Source organism: Coregonus lavaretus (genome assembly GCF_964263955.1).
Source record: "Coregonus lavaretus genome assembly, chromosome: 5".
Lineage (NCBI taxonomy): Eukaryota > Metazoa > Chordata > Actinopteri > Salmoniformes > Salmonidae > Coregonus > Coregonus lavaretus.
In genome coordinates this window covers 598763-621228 of record NC_139992.1, presented here as the reverse complement: position 1 = coordinate 621228, position 22466 = coordinate 598763, and the positions used below count along the sequence as shown (strand labels likewise).

At 45.5% G+C, this 22466-nt stretch overlaps 1 protein-coding gene across 1 annotated transcript in view; it reads right to left on the bottom strand.

Moving 5' to 3' along the window:
• Positions 1–9020: 9020 nt before the first annotated feature.
• Positions 9021–22466, bottom strand: part of bmpr2b (bone morphogenetic protein receptor, type II b (serine/threonine kinase)) — a 156979-nt gene continuing 143533 nt past the window's right edge. The window contains exons 12-14 of the mRNA XM_084161018.1: positions 20150–21479; positions 19909–20035; positions 9021–9535 (exon numbers count right to left, since the gene is read on the bottom strand). Of these exons, the coding sequence (XP_084017144.1) occupies positions 9327–9535; positions 19909–20035; positions 20150–21479 (1666 nt within the window). The 3' untranslated portion in view covers positions 9021–9326. The remainder of the gene's footprint in view (positions 9536–19908; positions 20036–20149; positions 21480–22466) is intronic.

Genomic DNA, 22466 nt, shown 5'->3' with positions numbered 1-22466 from the left:
ATACTAGTGCATGATGAGGTCTACTAGTGTAGGATGAGGTCTACTAGTGTAAGATGAGGTTTACTAGTGCACAATGAGGTCTACTAGTGTGGGATGAGGTTTACTAGTGTAGGATGAGGTATGCTAGTGTAGGATGAGGTCTACTAGTGCATGATGAGGTCTACTAGTGCGGGATGAGGTCTACTAGTGCAGGATGAGGTCTACGAGTGTAGGATGAGGTGTACTAGTACAGGATGAGGTCTACTAGTGCAGGATGAGGTGTACTAGTGCAGGATGAGGTCTACTAGTGCAGGATGAGGTCTACTAGTGGAGGATGAGGTCTACTAGTGTAGAATGAGGTCTACCAGTGCAGGATGAGGTCTAATAGTGTAGGATGAGGTCTACTATTGTAGGATGAGGTCTACTAGTGTAGAATGAGGTCTACTAGTGTAGGATGAGGTCTACTAGTGTAGGATGAGGTCTGCTAGTGTAGGATGAGGGCTACTAGTACAGGATGATGTCTACTAGTGTAGGATGAGGTCTACTAGTGTAGGATGAGGTCTACTAGTGCAGGATGAGGTCTACTAGTGCAGGAAGAGGTGTACTAGTGTAGGATGAGGTCTACTAGTGTAGGATGAGGTCTGCTAGTGTATGATGAGGTTTGCTAGTGTAGGATGAGGTCTGCTAGTGTAGGATGAGGTCTACTAGTGCATGATGAGGTCTACTAGTGTAGGATGAGGTCTACTAGTGTAGGATGAGGTCTACTAGTGTAAGATGAGGTTTACTAGTGCAGAATGAGGTCTACTAGTGTGGGATGAGGTTTACTAGTGTAGGATGATGTCTACTAGTGTAGGATGAGGTCTACTAGTGTAGGATGAGGTTTACTAGTGCAGGATGAGGTCTACTAGTGTAGGATGAGGTCTACTAGTGTAGGATGAGGTCTACTAGTGCAGGATGAGATGTCTACTAGTGTAGGATGATGTCTACTAGTGTAGGATGAGGTCTACTAGTGTAGGATGAGGTCTACTAGTGTAGGATCAGGTGTACTAGTGTAGGATGAGGTGTACTAGTTTAGGATGAGGTGTACTAGTGTATGAATGGGCTACTAGTGTAGGATGAGGTGTACTAGTGTAGGATGAGGTGTACTAGTGTAGAATGAGGTCTACTAGTGTAGGATGAGGTCTACTAGTGTAGGATGAGGTCTACTAGTGTAGGATGAGGTCTACTAATGTAGGATGAGGTCTACTAATGTAGGATGAGGTCTACTAGTGCAGGATGAGGTCTACGAGTGTAGGATGAGGTGTACTAGTGTAGGATGAGGTCTACTAGTGTAGGATGAGGTCTACCTGTGTAGGATGAGGTCTACTAGTGCAGGATGAGGTCTACTAGTGTAGGATGAGGTCTACTAGTGTAGGATGAGGTCTACTAGTGCAGGATGAGGTCTACGAGTGTAGGATGAGGTCTACTAGTGTAGGGTGAGGTGTACCAGTGTAGAATGCGGTCTGCTAGTGTAGGATGAGGTCTACTAGTACATGATGAGGTCTACTAGTGTAGGATGAGGTCTACTAGTGTAGGATGAGGTTTACTAGTGTAGGATGCGGTCTGCTAGTGTAGGATGAGGTCTACTAGTACATGATGAGGTCTACTAGTGTAGGATGAGGTCTACTAGTGTAGGATGAGGTTTACTAGTGTAGGATGAGGTCTACTAGTACAGGATGAGGTTTACTAGTGTAGGATGAGGTCTACTACTACAGGATGAGGCCCAAAAGATGCAGGATGAGGCCCACTAGTCTAGGGATCAACTAAAGCCCTGACCTTCAGTTACACAATCAAAACACAAGCCTTATTCATAGTTAGCATCCCAAATGACACCCTATTCCCTATATAGGGGCCCATATAGCTCTGGTCAAAAGTAGTGCACTGTGTAGGGAATAGGGTGTCATTTAGGAGCCAATCGAAGTAAAGATTTCACATGACATCCAAAAATATATTTTCAGCAATATAATCTTTAATCAACGGGGTAATGTAATGCAAGCTTTCATCTAAATACATTTTCAGAGCAAGCTAGAGTATGAGATATAATTATTTTTTTATTTTTTTATTCCAATTATTTTACGAACTTCAATAGAAAACAGAGTGGCGTTTAGGGTTAAGGAGAGATAAGTCTTCTACAGCGCCAGAGCTCTGAAGAAGAAAACCATCTACTTCAACATGAACTTCTGTCCCCCAAATGGCATCCTTCTTATTCCCTATGTAGTGCACTACGTTTGACCAGGGCCCTATGGGCTATGAGCCCTACTACCCTATGGGTTCTGGTCAAAAGTAGTGCACTACTCAGACAAACAGCTCATTATAACAACCTTTATTCATCCAACATCAATCACTTCAAGTCGAGTTCTATTTTCCATTTTCAAGTTGACAACACAGTTTTACAAAAGTCACCTTCCGACCGTTGAAATTGTACATTTCCAGACCAATGAAATGTGGCGTCATGTATTTGGCAGTTGTAAAGACGTGATATTAGTGATGGACTATATTTTATAGTAATCTGTTTTTGCATATTAAAGTACAGCACTAAAAGTTCACAAAGCCTTAGGATAGTCAGTCTGTGGCAGTCAATAGTTCCTGACTTCATTATTCCACCATTATATCCAGAATATCACTGAGTGGGGCAGAAAGGGAGGTTCCGTAATAGCATACTGTATATGGGTTGTAGATTGAATGGAGTCAGTGATGAATAAAGGCTATTTCTACTCACTCCTTGTACAAGAACATGTATTGGCTGCTTTGTCCAATCTAGTCAAACCACCACTTGACTTCCTAAGTGGTAAAATCACTGTTTAATATTCCTCTCATCTTATTTCATAAGGTTAATTTAAGATCTTACCATAATGACCGTAATAATGTTCTGCATGCTTTCAGTGGCGTATATACAGTGATAGAGCGTACAGTATAAATGACTGTGACATAAACATCACAGTCCTGTAGCAGTGTTCTTGGTCCCATAGCAATGGTTGTATGTACAGTGTTCTTGGTCCCATAGCAACGGTACTTCAGAAAGTATTCACACCCCCTTTTATTTTTTCCACATTGTTGTTGTTACAGCCTGAATAGAACATTTATAAAACTGAGATTGTGTCACCTGATCTACACACAATACCCCCATAATGTCAAAGCGGAATTTTGTTTGTAGAATATTTTGAAAAAAAATAAATAAAATTATGTAAAGCTGAAATGTCTTGAGTCAATAAGTATTCAACCCCTTCATGGCAAGCCTAAATAAGTTCAGGAGTAAAAATGTGCTTAACAAATCGCATAATAAGTTGCATGGACTCATTCCGTGTTCAATAATAGTGGTTAACATGATTTTTAAATGACTACCTCATCTCTGTACCTGTCACACCCTGGCTCATTATGTTGAGCCAGGGTGTGTTCATTCTATGTGTGTATTTTCTATGTTGGGGGTTCTAGGTTGTTGATTTCTATGTTTGCCTGAGTGACTCCCAATCAGAGGCAACGAGTGTCAGCTGTTGGCTGGTTGTCTCTGATTGGGAGCCATATTTAAACTGTCTGTTTTCCCTTTGTGTTTGTGGGTTTTTGTTCCGTGTTCGGTCATTGTCACCGTGGACTTCACGAGTCGTTTCTTGTTTTGTATCTTGCTTACACTTTAACTAATTAAAGTATGTTTGTTCATCACGCTGCGCCTTGGTCTACTCCTTACCCTGACGATCGTGACAGTACCACTCACATACAATTATCTGTAAGGTCCCTCAATCGAGTAGGGAATTTCAAACACATATTCAACCACCAAAGACCAGGGAAGTTTTTCAATGCCTCGCAAAGACGGGCACCGATTGGTAAATGGGTAAACATTTTAAAAAGCAGACGCTTAAACACCCTTTGAGCATGTTGAAGTTATTAATTACACTTTGGATGTTGTGTCAATACACCCAATCACTACAAAGATACAGGCGTCCTTCCTAACTCAGTTGACAGAGAGGAAGGAAACTGCTCAGGGATTTCACCATGAGCCCAATGGTGATTTTAAAACAGTTACAGAGTTTAATGGTTGTGATTTAAGAAAACTGAGGATGGATCACAAACATGCATCCTGTTTGCAACAAGGCACTTAAGTAATACTGAAAACATTTTGGCAAAGAAATAAAACTTTTTGTCCTGAATACAAAGCGTTATGTTTGGGGAAAATCCAACACAACACATCACTCAGTACCACTTAATATTTTCAAGCATGGTGGTGGCTGCATCATGTTATGGGTATGCTTGAGTTATGGGTATGCTAGAGGAAAACCTGGTTCAGTCTGCATTCCAACAGACACTGGAGAGACAAATTCACCTTTCAGCAGGACAATAACCTAAAACACAAGGCCAAATCTACACTGGAGTTGCTTACCAAGACGACATTGAATGTTCCCGAGTGGCCGAGGTACAGTTTTGACTTAAACCGGCTTGAAAATATATGGCAAGACCTGAAAATGTCTTTTTAGCAATGATCAACAACCAACTTGATAGAATAAATGGGAAATATTGTACAATCCAGGTGTGCAAAGCTCTTAGAGACTTACCCAGAAAAGACTCACAGGTGTAATCGCTGTTTCTACAAAGTATTGACTCAGTATTTGCAAAAATCGCAAAAAACATGTTTTCACTTTGTCATTATGGGGTATTGTGTGTCGATGGGTGAATATTTAATCAATCATATTTAAATAAATATTTAATCCATTTTGAATTCAGGCTGTAAGACAACAAAATGTGGAATAAGTCAAGGGGTATGAATACTTTCTGAAGGCGCAGTATGTTGCAGTATGTTGCAGTATGTTGCAGTATGTTGCAGTATGCAGAGCATATCCAGGTAACTGCACCGTCTGTTTACACAATTCCTAACACCAAGGTCAGCCTATAACACATAAATACATTAGGATTTTACCCCAGTGCTGGGAACACAATAACACTAGAGTTGACATGAACATAAAACACTTGCGGCCCACTGTTGTGGGGGTAATCCTCATGGAAAAGCACCATGGGAGTTCGGCAGCTACATACCAGATGAGGAGAAACAGGGGCTCACAAATGTTGAAATCAAACCTCAGTCAACAAAAGAGAAACATTTTGATTGATTTTTACATCATGGGATTGTTGAAAATGTAAAAAAAAAAAAAGGTGCCAGTTGAGAACATTGGGTCTAGTTCCCGTCTCCAACCCAATCTTCAAGAGAAGACAACCTCCCCCGACAAATCAAAAAGTGGAGAATGTTTACCTTAACATTCGTATAGAACATTCAGAGAACTCCTTCTTCTCCAAACAAAAAAACACTTTTAACAATATGTAGATTCAGACAAACCTTCAAAGTTAAGAGCTTATTGTAGGGTAGTTTACATGTTATATGGTTCCAGGTATGCGGGGTGGGTAGCGTGGAGGTCTACGTAGATATACATTATGGGGTTCCAGGTATGCGGGGTGGGTAGCGTGGAGGTCTACGTAGATATACATTATGGGGTTCCAGGTATGCGGGGTGGGTAGCATGGAGGTCTACGTAGATATACATTAGTAGTAATTTACAGTTCTGTTCATAGCTCAGCTGAAATGGAATGTGGGGTAGAATTACCCCCATCCACTAGTCAGCTAACATGTCCAATTTGTCTGTTAACCCTCCTGCAGTAGTGTTGACTAGACTAGAGCTGAATATAGGGTAGAGGACTGACTGTCTGTTAACCCTCCTGCAGTAGTGTTGACTAGACTAGAGCTGAATATAGGGTAGGGGACTGACTGTCTGTTAACCCTCCTGCAGTAGTGTTGACTAGACTAGAGCTGAATATAGGGTAGAGGACTGACTGTCTGTTAACCCTCCTGCAGTAGTCTTGACTAGACTAGAGCTGAATATAGGGTAGAGGACTGACTGTCTGTTAACCCTCCTGCAGTAGTGTTGACTAGACTAGAGCATGCTGAATATAGGGTAGAGGACTGACTGTCTGTTAACCCTCCTCCTCGATGTCTTCCATTTCCTGTACAGCATAGCCACGCACATTTACATAGAAAAAAAAAACCTTGTGTCCCTTGTCAGTCACGGATGTTTAATACAATTATTTTTGAACTTACTCTGCCGATTGTCCATGGGGTTGGTCCTTCAGCTGGTTGAAATTTAAGACAAAATATCCACAGGAAAGTATTATCAAATCAATCCAATGTTATTAGTCACATGCTTCGTAGACAACAGGTGTAGACTAACAGTGAAATGCTGACTGGCGGGTCCTTTTCCAACAATGCAGAAACAACAATGCAGTTTATCATTAAACAGACTTCAAAATGCACATCTCTGTGTGTGGCAATCCATTTTTTTTTCTTGCACAAGACAGAAGTACCTGCAGGCGATGCATTCTGACCTAAGTCTTGCAGGTGTTTACATTGTGCCAGGTGATAGAGTTTTCAAAGGCATTACCAGCTCTCTAAAAAGTCTGATAAATAATACTTTCCTGTGGATATTTCGACCAGCTGAAGGACAAACCACAGACAACCGGTAAAGGATGTTCAAATGTAATTTTAATCAACATTCTGGCTTGTAACGAAAACTTCAAAGTTCTTGCAGTGCTTTGTTTCAGACTGTAATACCAAGAACTGGTCTGGTTTACTAGGCAGGGGACTGACTGGGTAAAGAGAGACCAGTGAAAGGTTTAGAATAATGACGAGTCTCTTCTGCAGAGGAGTTCAACGGTCAGTCGGAGTAGACTGAAGTTAAACTGTCGCTGATTTCTTTTTGTAACAGAACAAAATCCCACGTCCTTATAGAGAGCTGCAGATATCTCATGTCCTTATAGAGCGCTGCAGATATCTCATGTCCTTATAGAGCGCTGCAGATATCTCATGTCCTTATAGAGCGCTGCAGATATCTCATGTCCTTATAGAGCGCTGCAGATATCTCATGTCCTTATAGAGCGCTGCAGATATCTCATGTCCTTATAGAGCGCTGCAGATATCTCATGTCCTTATAGAGCGCTGCAGATATCTCATGTCCTTATAGAGCGCTGTCTCATTCTGCTACTACTACTACTACTACTACTACTACTACTAATACTAATACTACTACTACTACTACTACTACTACTACTAATACTAATAATAATAAGTGCACTGTTTATAATGTCATAATAGTAACAAAAGTAACCGCTGCAAAAAAGAATACAACACAATTAAAAATAGTTAAAAAAGCTAAAGCCTGTTGGACATTTTTAAATATGATGTAGGATATACAGATTGATGTTAAAACAAATACATAAACATTACTGAAAAACAATGTGCATCTAACCCAGTCTTAAAGTTCCTGCTTTTGTCTTAATGCTTTTAGACCAGTCTTTACCATGGTCACACAGACCTCACTGGATCTTTTAGAACAGTCTTTACCCATTGTCACTGGACACACATACCTCACTGGATGATTAACATCACTTTTTTCTTTTAAGTGCAAAAACAAAAACAACGTACAATCATACAACGATTTATATGGAACAGCATATATAATGGAAGCAATTGAAGCCAATGTTGCTGCATAGCTACACTACCGGTCAAAAGTTTTAGAACACCTACTCATTCAAGGATTTTCCTTAATTTTTACTATTTTCTACATTGTAGAATAATAGTGAATACATCAAAACTATGAAATAACACATATGGAATCATGTAGTAACCAAAAAAGTGTTAAACAAATCAAAATATATTTTATATTTGAGATTCTTCAAATAGCCACCCTTTGCCTTGATGACAGCTTTGCACACTCTTGGCATTCTCTCAACCAGCTTCACCTGGAATGCTTTTCCAACAGTCTTGAAGGAGTTCCCACATATGCTGAGAACTTGTTGGCTGCTTTTCCTTCACTCTGCGGTCCAACTCATCCCAAACCATCTCAATTTGGTTGAGGTCGGGGGATTGTGGAGGCCAGGTCATCTGATGCAGCACTCCATCACTCTCCTTCTTGGTAAAATAGCCCTTACACAGCCTGGAGGTGTGAAAAACAAATGATAGTCCCACTGAGCCCAAACCAGATGGGATGGCGTATCGCTGCAGAATGCTGTGGTAGTCATGCTGGTTAAGTGTGCCTTGAATTCTAAATAAATCACAGACCGTGTCACCAACAAAGCACCCCCACACCATAACACCTCCTCCTCCATGCTTTACGGTGGAAAATACACATGCGGAGATCATCCGTTCACCTACTCTGCATCTCACAAAAACATGGCGGTTGGAACCAAAAATCTCAAAATTTCCACCGGTCTAATGTCCATTGCTCATGTTTCTTGGCCCAAGCAGGTCTCTTCTTCTTATTGGTGTCCTTTAGTAGTGGTTTCTTTGCAGCAATTCGACCATGAAGGCCTGATTCACACAGTCTCCTCTGAACAGTTGATGTTGAGATGTGTCTGTTACTTGAACTCTGTGAAGCATTTATTTGGGCTGCAATTTCTGAGGCTGGTAACTCTAATGAACTTATCCTCTGCAGCAGAGGTAACGCTGGGTCTTCCTTTCCTGTGGCGGTCCTCATGAGAGCCAGTTTCATCATAGCGCTTGATGGTTTTTGCGACTGCACTTGAAGAAACTTTCAAAGTTCTTGAAATGTTCCGTATTGACTGACCTTCATGTCTTAAAGTAATGATGGACTGTCATTTCTCTTTGCTTATTTGAGCTGTTGTTGCCATAATATGGACTTGGTATTTTACCAAATAGGGCTATCTTCTGTATACCCCCCTACCTTGTCACAACACAACTGATTGGCTCAAACGCATTAAGGAAATACATTCCACAAATTAACTTTTAAGAAGGCACACCTGTTAATTGAAATGCATTCCAGGTGACTACATCATAAAGCTGGTTGAGAGAATGCCAAGAGTGTGCAAAGCTGTCATCAAGGCAAAGGGTGGCTATTTGAAGAATCTCAAATATAAAATATATTTTGATTTGTTTAACACTTTTTTGGTTACTACATGATTCCATATGTGTTATTTCATAGTTTTGATGTCTTCACTATTATTCTACAATGCAGAAAATAGTAAAAAATAAAGAAAAACCCTTGAATGAGGAGGTGTTCTAAAGCTTTTGAATAGGGGGCCACACCCTCCTCAATGTGTTCACAAAAATCAAACGTAGCCAGCGTGATGAAAAAAGTAGCCAGCTATGGAGGTGTGAGGGTTAGAGCAAAACATTCTGCCCTACAAAATCACATTTGGTGGCATCTGATACACCCCAATTTGTTAAAGTCATTGAAGTAGCCGGCCCGAATAAAGGTTAGTAGTCAGCTGGGTGTAGTTGGCCCACCTGTTACCACACCCTCCACTAGGGGTCAGGGTTCACAGGCAGGTCATGGTAGCGGCAGCGGCGGTAGCCCCGCCCCCCACCAGGTAGACGGCAGTTCCGTTGTTGTTTACCTCTCTGCCCTGCGTATCCGTGGAAACCACCCAGCTGGAGGGACGCCACCTCTTCAGGCAGTACGGTGTCTTGACACGACGCTTGATCTTCTCACCTGACCCTCCCTGGCCGTCCAGTGACGAGCCATCACCTGGGAGGAGACAGACAAACCTGAGTCACAAACACTGATCAAGATTGTTAAATGTTTTACATTTGAGTCATTTAGCAGATGTTATTTTTTATTTTATTTCACGTTTATTTAACCAGGTAAGCCAGTTGAGAACAAGTTCTCATTTACAACCGCGACCTGGCCAAGACAAAGCAAAGCAGTGCGATAAAAACAACAACACAGAGTTACATATGGGGTAAAACAAAACATAAAGTCAAAAATACAACAGAAAATATATATATACAGTGTGTGCAAATGTAGCAAGTTATGGAGGTAAGGCAATAAATAGACCATAGTGCAAAATAATTACAATTTAGTATTAACACTGGAATGCTAGATGTGCAAGAGATGATGTGCAAATAGAGATACTGGATTGCAAATGAGCAAAATAAATAACAATATGGGGATGAGGTAGTTGGGTGGGCTAATTTCAGAATGGCTGTGTACAGGTGCAGTGATCGGTAAGCTGCTCTGACAACTGATGCTTAAAGTTAGTGAGGGAGATAAGAGTCTCCAGCTTCAGAGATTTTTGCAGTTCGTTCCAGTCATTGGCAGCAGAGAACTGGAAGGAATGGCGGCCAAAGGAGGTGTTGGCTTTGGGGATGACCAGTGAGATATACCTGCTGGAGCGCATACTACGGGTGGGTGTTGCTATGATGACCAGTGAGCTAAGGTAAGACGGGGATTTGCCTAGCAGTGATTTATAGATGACCTGGAGCCAGTGGGTTTGGCGACGAATATGTAGTGAGGGCCAGCCAACAAGAGCGTACAGGTCACAATGGTGGGTAATATATGGGGCTTTGGTGACAAAACCGATGGCACTGTGATAGACTACATCCAATTTGCTGAGTCGAGTGTTGGAGGCTATTTTGTAAATGACATCGCCGAAGTCAAGGATCGGTAGGATAGTCAGTTTTACGAGGGCATGTTTGGCAGCATGATTCTAGATCTAACTTATGATTGGAGATGCTTAATGTGAGTCTGGAAGGAGAGTTTACAGTCTAACCAGACACCTAGGTATTTGTAGTTGTCCAGATACTCTAGGTCAGACCCGCCGAGAGTAGTGATTCTAGTCGGGTGGGCGGGTGCAAGCAGTGTTCGGTTGAAGAGCATGCATTTTGTTTTACTAGTGTTTAAGAGCTGTTGGAGGCTACGGAAGGAGTGTTGTATGGCATTGAAGCTCGTTTGGTTTGTTAACACAGTGTCCAATGAAGGGCCAGATGTATACAAAATGGTGTCGTCCGCATAGAGGTGGATCCGAGCTTCACCAGCAGCAAAAGCGACATCATTGATATACACAGAGAATAGAGTCGGCCCGAGAATTGAACCCTGTGGCACCCCCATAGAGACTGCCAGAGGTCCAGACAACAGGCCCTCCGATTTGACACACTGAATTCTATCTGAGAAGTAGTTGGTGAACCAGGCGAGGCAGTCATTTGAGAAACCAAGGCTATTTAGTCTGCCAATAAGAATGCGGTGGTTGACAGAGTCGAAAGCCTTGGCCAGGTCGATGAAGACGACTGCGCAGTACTGTCTTTTATCGATCGCGGTTATAATATCGTTTAGGACCTTGAGCGTGGCTGAGGTGCACCCATGACCAGCTCGGAAACCGGATTGCATAGCGGAGAAGGTACGGTGGGATTCGAAATGGTCGGTGATCTGTTTGTTAACCTGGCTTTCAAAAACTTTCGAAAGGCAGGGCAGGATGGATATAGGTCTGTAACAGTTTGGATCTAGAGTGTCACCCCCTTTGAAGAGGGGGATGACCGCGGCAGCTTTCCAATCTCTGGGGATCTCAGACGTTACGAAAGAGAGGTTGAACAGGCTAGAAATAAGGGTTGCAACAATTTCGGCGGCTAATTCTAGAAAGAAAGGGTCCAGATTGTCTAGCCCAGCTGATTTGTAGGGGCCCAGACTTTTCAGCTCTTTCAGAACATCAGCTGTCTGAATTTGTGTGAAGGAGAAGCGGGGGGGGGGGCAAGTTGCAGCGGAGGGTGCAGAGCTGGTGGCCGGGGTAGTGGTAGCCAGGTGGAAAGCATGGCCAGCCGTAGCAAAATGCTTGTTAAAATTCTCGATTATTGTAGATTTATCGGTGGTGACAGTGTTTCCTAGCCTCAGTGCAGTGGGCAGTTGGGAGGAGGTGCTATTATTTTCCATGGACTTTACAGTGTCCCTGCTACATGATGCAAATTTCTGTTTGAAAAAGCTAGCCTTTGCTTTCCTAACTGATTGTGTATATTGGTTCCTGACTTCCCTGAAAAGTTGCATATCGCGGGGACTGTTCGATGCTAATGCAGTACGCCACAGGAGGTTTTTGTGCTGGTCAAGGGCAGTCAAGTCTGAGGAGAACCAGGGGCTATATCTGTTCTTAGTTCTGAATTTTTTGAATGGGGCATGCTTATTTAAGATTGAGAGGAAAGCACTTTTAAAGAACAACCAGGCATCCTCTACTGACGGAATGAGGTCAATATCCATCCAGGATACCCGGGCCAGGTCAATTAGAAAGGCCTGCTCGCTAAAGTGTTTTAGGGAGCGTTTGACAGTGATGAGGGGTGGTCGTTTGACCGCGGACCCATTACGGACACAGGCAATAAGGCAGTGATCGCTGAGATCCTGGTTGAAGACAGCGGAGGTGTATTTAGAGGGTAAATTTGTCAGGATGATATCTATGAGGGTGCCCATGTTTACAGATTTAGGGTTGTACCTGGTAGGTTCGTTGATAATTTGTGTGAGATTGAGGGCATCTAGTTTATATTGTAGGTTGGCCGGGGTGTTCAGCATATCCCAGTTTAGGTCACCAAGCAGTACGAACTCTGAGGATAGATGGGGGGCAATCAGTTCACATATGGTGTCCAGAAAACAGCTCGGGGCTGAGGGGGGTCTGTAGCAAGCGGCAACAGTGAGAGACTTATTTCTGGAAAGGTGGATTTTTAGAAGTAGAAGCTCAAACTGTTTGGGCACAGACCTGGATAGTACGATAGAGCTCTGCAGGCTATCTCTACAGTAGATTGCAACCCACCCCCTTTGGCAGTTCTATCGAGATGGAAAATGTTGTAGTTGGGGATGGAAATTTCTGAATCTTTGGTGGCCTTCCTAAGCCAGGATTCAGACACTGCTAGGACATCAGGGTTGGCAGAGTGTGCTAACGCAGTGAATAACTCAAACTTAGGGAGGAGGCTTCGGATGTTAACGTGCAAGAAACCAAGGCTTTTACGGTTACAGAAGTCAACAAATGATAACGCCTGGGGAATAGGAGTGATACTGGGGGCTACAGGGCCTGGGTTAACCTCTACATCACCAGAGGAACACAGGAGGAGTAGAATAAGGATACGGCTAAAGGCTTTAAGAACTGGTCTTCTAGTGCGTTGGGTACAGAGAAAAAAAGGGACAGATTTCCGGGCGTTGTAGAATAGATTCAGGTCATTATGTACAGACAAGGATATGGAAGGATATGAGTACAGTGGAGGTAAACCTAAGCATTGGGTAACAATGAAAGAGATAGCATCACTGGAGGCACCGATTGAGTCGGTCTCCGCGTGTATGGGGGGTGGGACAAAGGAGCTATCTAAGGCAGGTTGAGCTGGGCTGGGGGATCTACAGTGAAATAGTACAATAAGAAATAACCGAAACAGCAATAAGCAAAGCATATTGACATGGGAGAGAGGCATAAAGCAATCACAGGTGTTATTCGAGAGAGCTAAGACAACAGCTGGTAATGGCGACACAGTTTGGGCTGAGGCTAAACATAAACAGGATGTGGTACCGTAAAAAGGAACAGTCCAGCAGGCATCAGCTGTATAGCTGAGTTATCATAAGGTCCGGTGAACAGCAATAGGAGAGTTCGGAGGTAGTTCGGGGGCTGCTAAAGCACTAGCGAGCAAGAGGCCACGGCTAGCGTGTGCTAGCGGGCCGGGGCTAGCAGATGGATCTTCGTGGTCGACGTCGTAACGGGAAACCTGTTGTAATCACATCAGACGATTTCGTCAGCAGACCAGTCGTGTTGGATCGGCGGGGCTCCGTGTCAACACTAGGAGGTCCCGTCCGGTTGACAGAGAGGTAGATAGCTGGGAGAAGGGCCTGGCTCACGGCTAGCTCGAGGCTGATTAGCCAACAACAACGTCCATTTGATTGCAGCTATCTAGCTACGATGATCCGGTGTTAAAGGTCCAGTGAATCAGTGATTCCGGCAGAAAAACCGATATGTTCTGGGTCGATAACGCGCTGTGCAGACAGTGCAGACTGGCGGATAATAGTCCAGGCTAGAGCTGGCTGGTAGGTAGTGCAGGCCACGGACAATGGTGAGAAACCGCTAGCGGTGGCTAATGGCAAGTAGCTAGTTAGCTGGCTACTCCCATCCGGTAGACAGAGAGGTAGATAGCCGGGATATGGGCCTGGCTCAAGGCTAACTGGTGCTTGCTTCAGGGGCAGTGGTGATTAGCCAAACAGCAACATCCAATTCGGTTGCGGCTAGCTAGTTGCGATCCGGTGTTAATGTCCAGTGATTCAGTTATTCCGGCAGAAAATCCGATGTTCTGGGTGAAAACCGCTAACGGTGGCTAATAGCAAGTACCTAGTTAGCTGGCTAGCTGGTATCAACTGGAGATTCTAGGTAAAAGGTAAGTCAATAATAGAATCCGTTCCACATTGAGTGAGGCGGGTTGCAGGAAAGTATATTTTGTAGAAGGATGAAAAGTGTGATAGGGAAATATGTACGAAGAAATACAAAAAAACACAAAAAACTGGCTATTTACACAGACACACAACAAAGAACACAACTGCACTGCTATGCTCTTGTCCAGAGCGACTTCCAGTTAGTGCATTCATCTTAAGATAGCTAGATGGGACCACCACATATCAATCATAGTAATGTTTCCTCAATAAAGTAGCTATCAGCAGAGTCCGAGCTAGTAAAGGGGGGGGGTAATTATGTTGGCAAAGGAGAAATGCTCACTAACAGGGATGTAAAATAATTTGTACACCAAATTTTAGAGAAATAAGCTTTTTGTGCATATGGAAAATGTATGGGATCTTTTATTTTAGCTCACGAAACATGGGACCAACACTTTATATGTTGCGTTTATATTTTTGTTCAGTATAGGTTACCTGGCTTTCTAAATTCCAAAATAATAATTTAGACAAAGTGGATAACAGAGAAACTTCCTACCGTTTACCCTCACTTCCTGGACAGACCAGAGCCTTAAATATGCAGTTTTAGAAACCGTTCTTCGTCCTGTCAGCATTACATGACAACGCAGGAATTTTGATAATGCACAGGTCTGTGGGCCAGAAGGTTGAGAGTTCATACATTTTGTATTTTGTATTGATTGCTTTTTTGTTTTACGTTGTATTGGTTATTGTATAGTTTTGATCAGGGCACCTTTTCCCTCCCTTCACTACCTCTGACTCTGCTGATAGCTACTTTAAGGAAAAATGTACTTACTTTGACTGTGATATGTGGTTGTCACACTTAACTATCTTAAGATGAACGCACTAACTGTATGTCGCTCTGGATAAGAGCGTCTACTAAATGACTAAAATGTAAAAATGTAAAATGTGTTACGGGTGAGCTTCCTTTCTTCCCAAAGCCTTGGCATCCACACAGTGTTTGCTGTGTTACGGCTGAGCTTCCTTTCTTCCCAAAGCCTTGGCATGCACACACAGTGTTTGCTGTGTTACGGCTGAGCTTCCTTTCTTCCCAAAGCCTTGGCATCCACACAGTGTTTGCTGTGTTATGGGTGAGCTTCCTTTCTGGCTATTATGTCAGTCAAGGATACACAACCATGCATTACTGGAGCCAAGCCCTGTTATGGATCACATTATCTAGTCTACACTTTATTTTATTAGTCAGCATAGTCACTCAAACACATTAATACAAATACATCTAGAACATTCCTCTAGGGACCGTACTCAACACTCAGCTGTGACTGATGTGACTATGCAGGAGAAACATACGTCAGAGAGAGAGAGAGAGAGAGAGAGTGTTAAGGAGAGGCAGAGAGAAGCGATATAAAGAAAGAAAGAAAGAGAGAAAGAAAGAAAGAAAGAGGGGGTGGACTGAGGTAGAGAGAGACAGAGAGAGTAAAGGAGAGGTAGAGAGAAGGGTGGACTGAGGTAGAGAGAGACAGAGAGAGTAAAGGAGAGGTAGAGAGAAGGGTGGACTGAGGTAGAGAGAGACAGAGAGAGTAAAGGAGAGGTAGAGAGAAGGGTGGACTGAGGTAGAGAGAGACAGAGAGAGTAAAGGAGAGGTAGAGAGAAGGGTGGACTGAGGTAGAGAGAGACAGAGAGAGTAAAGGAGAGGTAGAGAGAAGGGTGGACTGAGGTAGAGAGAGACAGAGAGAGTAAAGGAGAGGTAGAGAGAAGGGTGGACTGAGGTAGAGAGAGACAGAGAGAGTAAAGGAGAGGTAGAGAGAAGGGTGGACTGAGGTAGAGAGAGACAGAGAGAGTAAAGGAGAGGTAGAGAGAAGGGTGGACTGAGGTAGAGAGAGACAGAGAGAGTAAAGGAGAGGTAGAGAGAAGGGTGGACTGAGGTAGAGAGAGACAGAGAGAGTAAAGGAGAGGTAGAGAGAAGGGTGGACTGAGGTAGAGAGAGACAGAGAGAGTAAAGGAGAGGTAGAGAGAAGGGTGGACTGAGGTAGAGAGAGACAGAGAGAGTAAAGGAGAGGTAGAGAGAAGGGTGGACTGAGGTAGAGAGAGAAAGAGAGAGTAAAGGAGAGGTAGAGAGAAGGGTGGACTGAGGTAGAGAGAGACAGAGAGAGTAAAGGAGAGGTAGAGAGAAGGGTGGACTGAGGTAGAGAGAGACAGAGAGAGTAAAGGAGAGGTAGAGAGAAGGGTGGACTGAGGTAGAGAGAGACAGAGAGAGTAAAGGAGAGGTAGAGAGAAGGGTGGACTGAGGTAGAGAGAGACAGAGAGAGTAAAGGAGAGGTAGAGAGAAGGGTGGACTGAGGTAGAGAGAGAAAGAGAGAGTAAAGGAGAGGTAGAGAGAAGGGTGGACTGAGGTAGAGAGAGACAGAGAGAGTAAAGGAGAGGTAGAGAGAAGGGTGGACTGAGGTAGAGAGAGACAGAGAGAGTAAAGGAGAGGTAGAGAGAAGGGTGGACTGAGGTAGAGAGAGACAGAGAGAGTAAAGGAGAGGTAGAGAGAAGGGTGGACTGAGGTAGAGAGAGACAGAGAGAGTAAAGGAGAGGTAGAGAGAAGGGTGGACTGAGGTAGAGAGAGACAGAGAGAGTAAAGGAGAGGTAGAGAGAAGGGTGGACTGAGGTAGAGAGAGACAGAGAGAGTAAAGGAGAGGTAGAGAGAAGGGTGGACTGAGGTAGAGAGAGACAGAGAGAGTAAAGGAGAGGTAGAGAGAAGGGTGGACTGAGGTAGAGAGAGACAGAGAGAGTAAAGGAGAGGTAGAGAGAAGGGTGGACTGAGGTAGAGAGAGACAGAGAGAGTAAAGGAGAGGTAGAGAGAAGGGTGGACTGAGGTAGAGAGAGACAGAGAGAGTAAAGGAGAGGTAGAGAGAAGGGTGGACTGAGGTAGAGAGAGACAGAGAGAGTAAAGGAGAGGTAGAGAGAAGGGTGGACTGAGGTAGAGAGAGACAGAGAGAGTAAAGGAGAGGTAGAGAGAAGGGTGGACTGAGGTAGAGAGAGACAGAGAGAGTAAAGGAGAGGTAGAGAGAAGGGTGGACTGAGGTAGAGAGAGACAGAGAGAGTAAAGGAGAGGTAGAGATAAGGGTGGACTGAGGTAGAGAGAGACAGAGAGAGTAAAGGAGAGGTAGAGAGAAGGGTGGACTGAGGTAGAGAGAGAAAGAGAGAGTAAAGGAGAGGTAGAGAGAAGGGTAGACTGAGGTAGAGAGAGACAGAGAGAGTAAAGGAGAGGTAGAGAGAAGGGTGGACTGAGGTAGAGAGAGACAGAGAGAGTAAAGGAGAGGTAGAGAGAAGGGTGGACTGAGGTAGAGAGAGACAGAGAGAGTAAAGGAGAGGTAGAGAGAAGGGTGGACTGAGGTAGAGAGAGACAGAGAGAGTAAAGGAGAGGTAGAGAGAAGGGTGGACTGAGGTAGAGAGAGACAGAGAGAGTAAAGGAGAGGTAGAGAGAAGGGTGGACTGAGGTAGAGAGAGACAGAGAGAGTAAAGGAGAGGTAGAGAGAAGGGTGGACTGAGGTAGAGAGAGAAAGAGAGAGTAAAGGAGAGGTAGAGAGAAGGGTGGACTGAGGTAGAGAGAGACAGAGAGAGTAAAGGAGAGGTAGAGAGAAGGGTGGACTGAGGTAGAGAGAGACAGAGAGAGTAAAGGAGAGGTAGAGAGAAGGGTGGACTGAGGTAGAGAGAGACAGAGAGAGTAAAGGAGAGGTAGAGAGAAGGGTGGACTGAGGTAGAGAGAGACAGAGAGAGTAAAGGAGAGGTAGAGAGAAGGGTGGACTGAGGTAGAGAGAGAAAGAGAGAGTAAAGGAGAGGTAGAGAGAAGGGTGGACTGAGGTAGAGAGAGACAGAGAGAGTAAAGGAGAGGTAGAGAGAAGGGTGGACTGAGGTAGAGAGAGACAGAGAGAGTAAAGGAGAGGTAGAGAGAAGGGTGGACTGAGGTAGAGAGAGACAGAGAGAGTAAAGGAGAGGTAGAGAGAAGGGTGGACTGAGGTAGAGAGAGACAGAGAGAGTAAAGGAGAGGTAGAGAGAAGGGTGGACTGAGGTAGAGAGAGACAGAGAGAGTAAAGGAGAGGTAGAGAGAAGGGTGGACTGAGGTAGAGAGAGACAGAGAGAGTAAAGGAGAGGTAGAGAGAAGGGTGGACTGAGGTAGAGAGAGACAGAGAGAGTAAAGGAGAGGTAGAGAGAAGGGTGGACTGAGGTAGAGAGAGACAGAGAGAGTAAAGGAGAGGTAGAGAGAAGGGTGGACTGAGGTAGAGAGAGACAGAGAGAGTAAAGGAGAGGTAGAGAGAAGGGTGGACTGAGGTAGAGAGAGACAGAGAGAGTAAAGGAGAGGTAGAGAGAAGGGTGGACTGAGGTAGAGAGAGACAGAGAGAGTAAAGGAGAGGTAGAGAGAAGGGTGGACTGAGGTAGAGAGAGACAGAGAGAGTAAAGGAGAGGTAGAGATAAGGGTGGACTGAGGTAGAGAGAGACAGAGAGAGTAAAGGAGAGGTAGAGAGAAGGGTGGACTGAGGTAGAGAGAGAAAGAGAGAGTAAAGGAGAGGTAGAGAGAAGGGTAGACTGAGGTAGAGAGAGACAGAGAGAGTAAAGGAGAGGTAGAGAGAAGGGTGGACTGAGGTAGAGAGAGACAGAGAGAGTAAAGGAGAGGTAGAGAGAAGGGTGGACTGAGGTAGAGAGAGACAGAGAGAGTAAAGGAGAGGTAGAGAGAAGGGTGGACTGAGGTAGAGAGAGACAGAGAGAGTAAAGGAGAGGTAGAGAGAAGGGTGGACTGAGGTAGAGAGAGACAGAGAGAGTAAAGGAGAGGTAGAGAGAAGGGTGGACTGAGGTAGAGAGAGACAGAGAGAGTAAAGGAGAGGTAGAGAGAAGGGTGGACTGAGGTAGAGAGAGAAAGAGAGAGTAAAGGAGAGGTAGAGAGAAGGGTGGACTGAGGTAGAGAGAGACAGAGAGAGTAAAGGAGAGGTAGAGAGAAGGGTGGACTGAGGTAGAGAGAGACAGAGAGAGTAAAGGAGAGGTAGAGAGAAGGGTGGACTGAGGTAGAGAGAGACAGAGAGAGTAAAGGAGAGGTAGAGAGAAGGGTGGACTGAGGTAGAGAGAGACAGAGAGAGTAAAGGAGAGGTAGAGAGAAGGGTGGACTGAGGTAGAGAGAGAAAGAGAGAGTAAAGGAGAGGTAGAGAGAAGGGTGGACTGAGGTAGAGAGAGACAGAGAGAGTAAAGGAGAGGTAGAGAGAAGGGTGGACTGAGGTAGAGAGAGACAGAGAGAGTAAAGGAGAGGTAGAGAGAAGGGTGGACTGAGGTAGAGAGAGACAGAGAGAGTAAAGGAGAGGTAGAGAGAAGGGTGGACTGAGGTAGAGAGAGACAGAGAGAGTAAAGGAGAGGTAGAGAGAAGGGTGGACTGAGGTAGAGAGAGACAGAGAGAGTAAAGGAGAGGTAGAGAGAAGGGTGGACTGAGGTAGAGAGAGACAGAGAGAGTAAAGGAGAGGTAGAGAGAAGGGTGGACTGAGGTAGAGAGAGACAGAGAGAGTAAAGGAGAGGTAGAGAGAAGGGTGGACTGAGGTAGAGAGAGAAAGAGAGAGTAAAGGAGAGGTAGAGAGAAGGGTGGACTGAGGTAGAGAGAGACAGAGAGAGTAAAGGAGAGGTAGAGAGAAGGGTGGACTGAGGTAGAGAGAGACAGAGAGAGTAAAGGAGAGGTAGAGAGAAGGGTGGACTGAGGTAGAGAGAAGTGCGGTGTGTTATTTTCTCACCTGAAGAGCTGTTGTGTGAAGAGGAGGAGGCAGACAGGTCCAGGGAGCAGGGCCTCTCAGGTCTTCTGGGTTTGGGCTGTCTGAGGGCCGCTGGGGCTGAGACTGGGGCTGAGGCTGGGGCTGAGGCTGGGGCTGGGGCTGGGGCTGGGGCTGGGGCTGAGGCTGAGGCTGGGGCTGAGGCTGGGGCTGGGGCTGGGGCTGGGGCTGGGGCTGGGGCTGAGCCTGGGGCTGGGGCTGGGGCTGAGCCTGGGGCTGGGGCTGGTAGTTGGGCAGTGACATTGAGAGGGGCTGTGCTAGGTACAGAGACAGGTATAGGTGTGGGGACAACGGTAAGGGGTTCAGGCTGTCCCTCTACAGATGGACATGTGCTCCCTCTAGCCAGACCCATCACCAGGCTGTTGTTGTTGTTGTTGTTGGTGTTGGTGCGTCCCGCCAGGTGATTGGTTGGTCTCTGGTCACATGGGGCGGGCTGCTCTCTCCTTAGCAGCGGTTCATGTTCATCAGGACTGGAGTTGATGTTGAGTCTACTGTCCTCTCCACTGAGCTGAGTCTGTAGCAGGGGCGCTGCTCCGCCCAACTCCCCATGAGGGCCCGCTGGATTGGTAGTCCCGTAAGGAGCCCCGCCTCCAGATGAAGAGGCCACGTTCAGGTAACCGTTGATGACCACAACGCCTACGCTGCTCCGCACCCCGTTGCCCACGGCCGTTAGCCCGTTGTTGGTAACGTTAACAAGGCGTGGCTCTGCTGCCGGGGCGACCGTGTTCATCTTGGCCACGCCCATTTCTACCTGCTTCAGGTTGGACCTGTGTTTCCCAGACTTCAGCCTGGAGGAACCAGACCCCTGCTTGTCCTTGGTGTTGAGTGGTAGGCTGCTTGGCCGCTTGGGGAGGTTCTGCTGTTTGGGCAGGGGGAACACAGTAGCTGGAGGGTCCCCAATCCCCATCCCACTGGCCCCGGTCCCAGACCCTCCCCGGGCCCCAGCCCCGGCCCCAGCGCCCGTCACCTCCGCAGCCAGCTTGATGAGGGGGTAGAGCAGGGAGGAAGACCTACAGCTGAGGGGGTCTGGAGCAGAGAACTGTTTCTGGCTGTGCTCCATTAGGTTCTCATCAGACGACTCCTTCAGGTTCTTGTCGACCTCTTTAGGGTCCAGCTTGGTCGTCTCTAGGTCCTCCTGGGTCAGCTGCAGACACACCGGCACCACCAGCCCCAGCACAGCGCCACCTAGTGGGCCGGATGAGTCCTCCCCTTGACCCGACTCAGAGATGGTGGTCATGACGGTGTTGGGTGTCAGCCCCGTGTTGCTGGAGAGGCTGGCTCCGCTGCTCTCCGGGCTGGGCAGACGGGCCTGCGCCTGCTGACGCTCGGCGTTGATGGAGTTTCGGTTCTTCTCTGGGCCTGCGGGGGCACTGCTGGTTCCCCCCAGGACGCCGACGGAGGAGGTCCCCGACACGGAGGTCCCCCCCCCGGGGAGGTTCTTCACCATGTGGCCCTCGTGGTCCTCGATGTAGGAGGAGGAGGAGTAGTCGGGGTAGGGGCTGACTTTAGGGGCCCTGCGGCTGTGGGACAGGTTCCTGTAGGGAGCAGATAGTATAGTTACATAGGCCAGATTAGATAGTATTAAAACTGATGTCATGTCAATCTCCAGATCTCAACCCCATAGAAAATCTTTGGAGGGAGTTGAAAGTCCGTGTTGCCCAGCGACAGCCCCAAAACATCACTGCTCTAGAGGAGATCTGCATGGAGGAATGGGCCAAAATACCAGCAACAGTGTGTGAAAACCTTGTGAAGACTTACAGAAAACGTTTGACCTGTGTCATTGCCAACAAAGGGTATATAACAAAGTATTGAGAAACTTTTGTTATTGACCAAATACTTATTTTCCACCATAATTTGCAAATAAATTCATAAAAAATCCTACAATGTGATTTTCTGGATTTTTTTTCTCATTTTGTCTGTCATAGTTGACGTGTACCTATGATAAAAATTACAGGCCTCTCTCATCTTTTTAAGTGGGAGAACTTGCACAATTGGTGGCTGACTAAATACTTTCCCCCCCCCACTGTATATAGGCCAGATTAGATAGTATTAAAACTGATGTCATGTCAATCTGCACCATAACAGACCAAACATTACATGACAGGGCCAAACCTTTCACCCATATTTAATAGGAAAGAACATAGTGACTCAACCTACTTGCTTGATTGACTCAAGGTGGTGTGCGCCGATACTAAGACGGTTTTTAATTGTCGTCACATACAACGGATAGGTGCAGTGTTGTTCTACAGGGTCAGCCATAGTAGTATGATAGGTGCAGTGTAATGTGTTGTTCTACAGGGTCAGCCATAGTAGTATGATAGGTCCAGTGTAATGTGTTGTTTTACAGGGTCAGCCATAGTAGTATGATAGGTCCAGTGTAATGTGTTGTTTTACAGGGTCAGCCATAGTAGTATGATAGGTGCAGTGTAATGTGTTGTTTTACAGGGTCAGCCATAGTAGTATGATAGGTGCAGTGTAATGTGTTGTTCTACAGGGCCAGCCATAGTAGTATGATAGGTCCA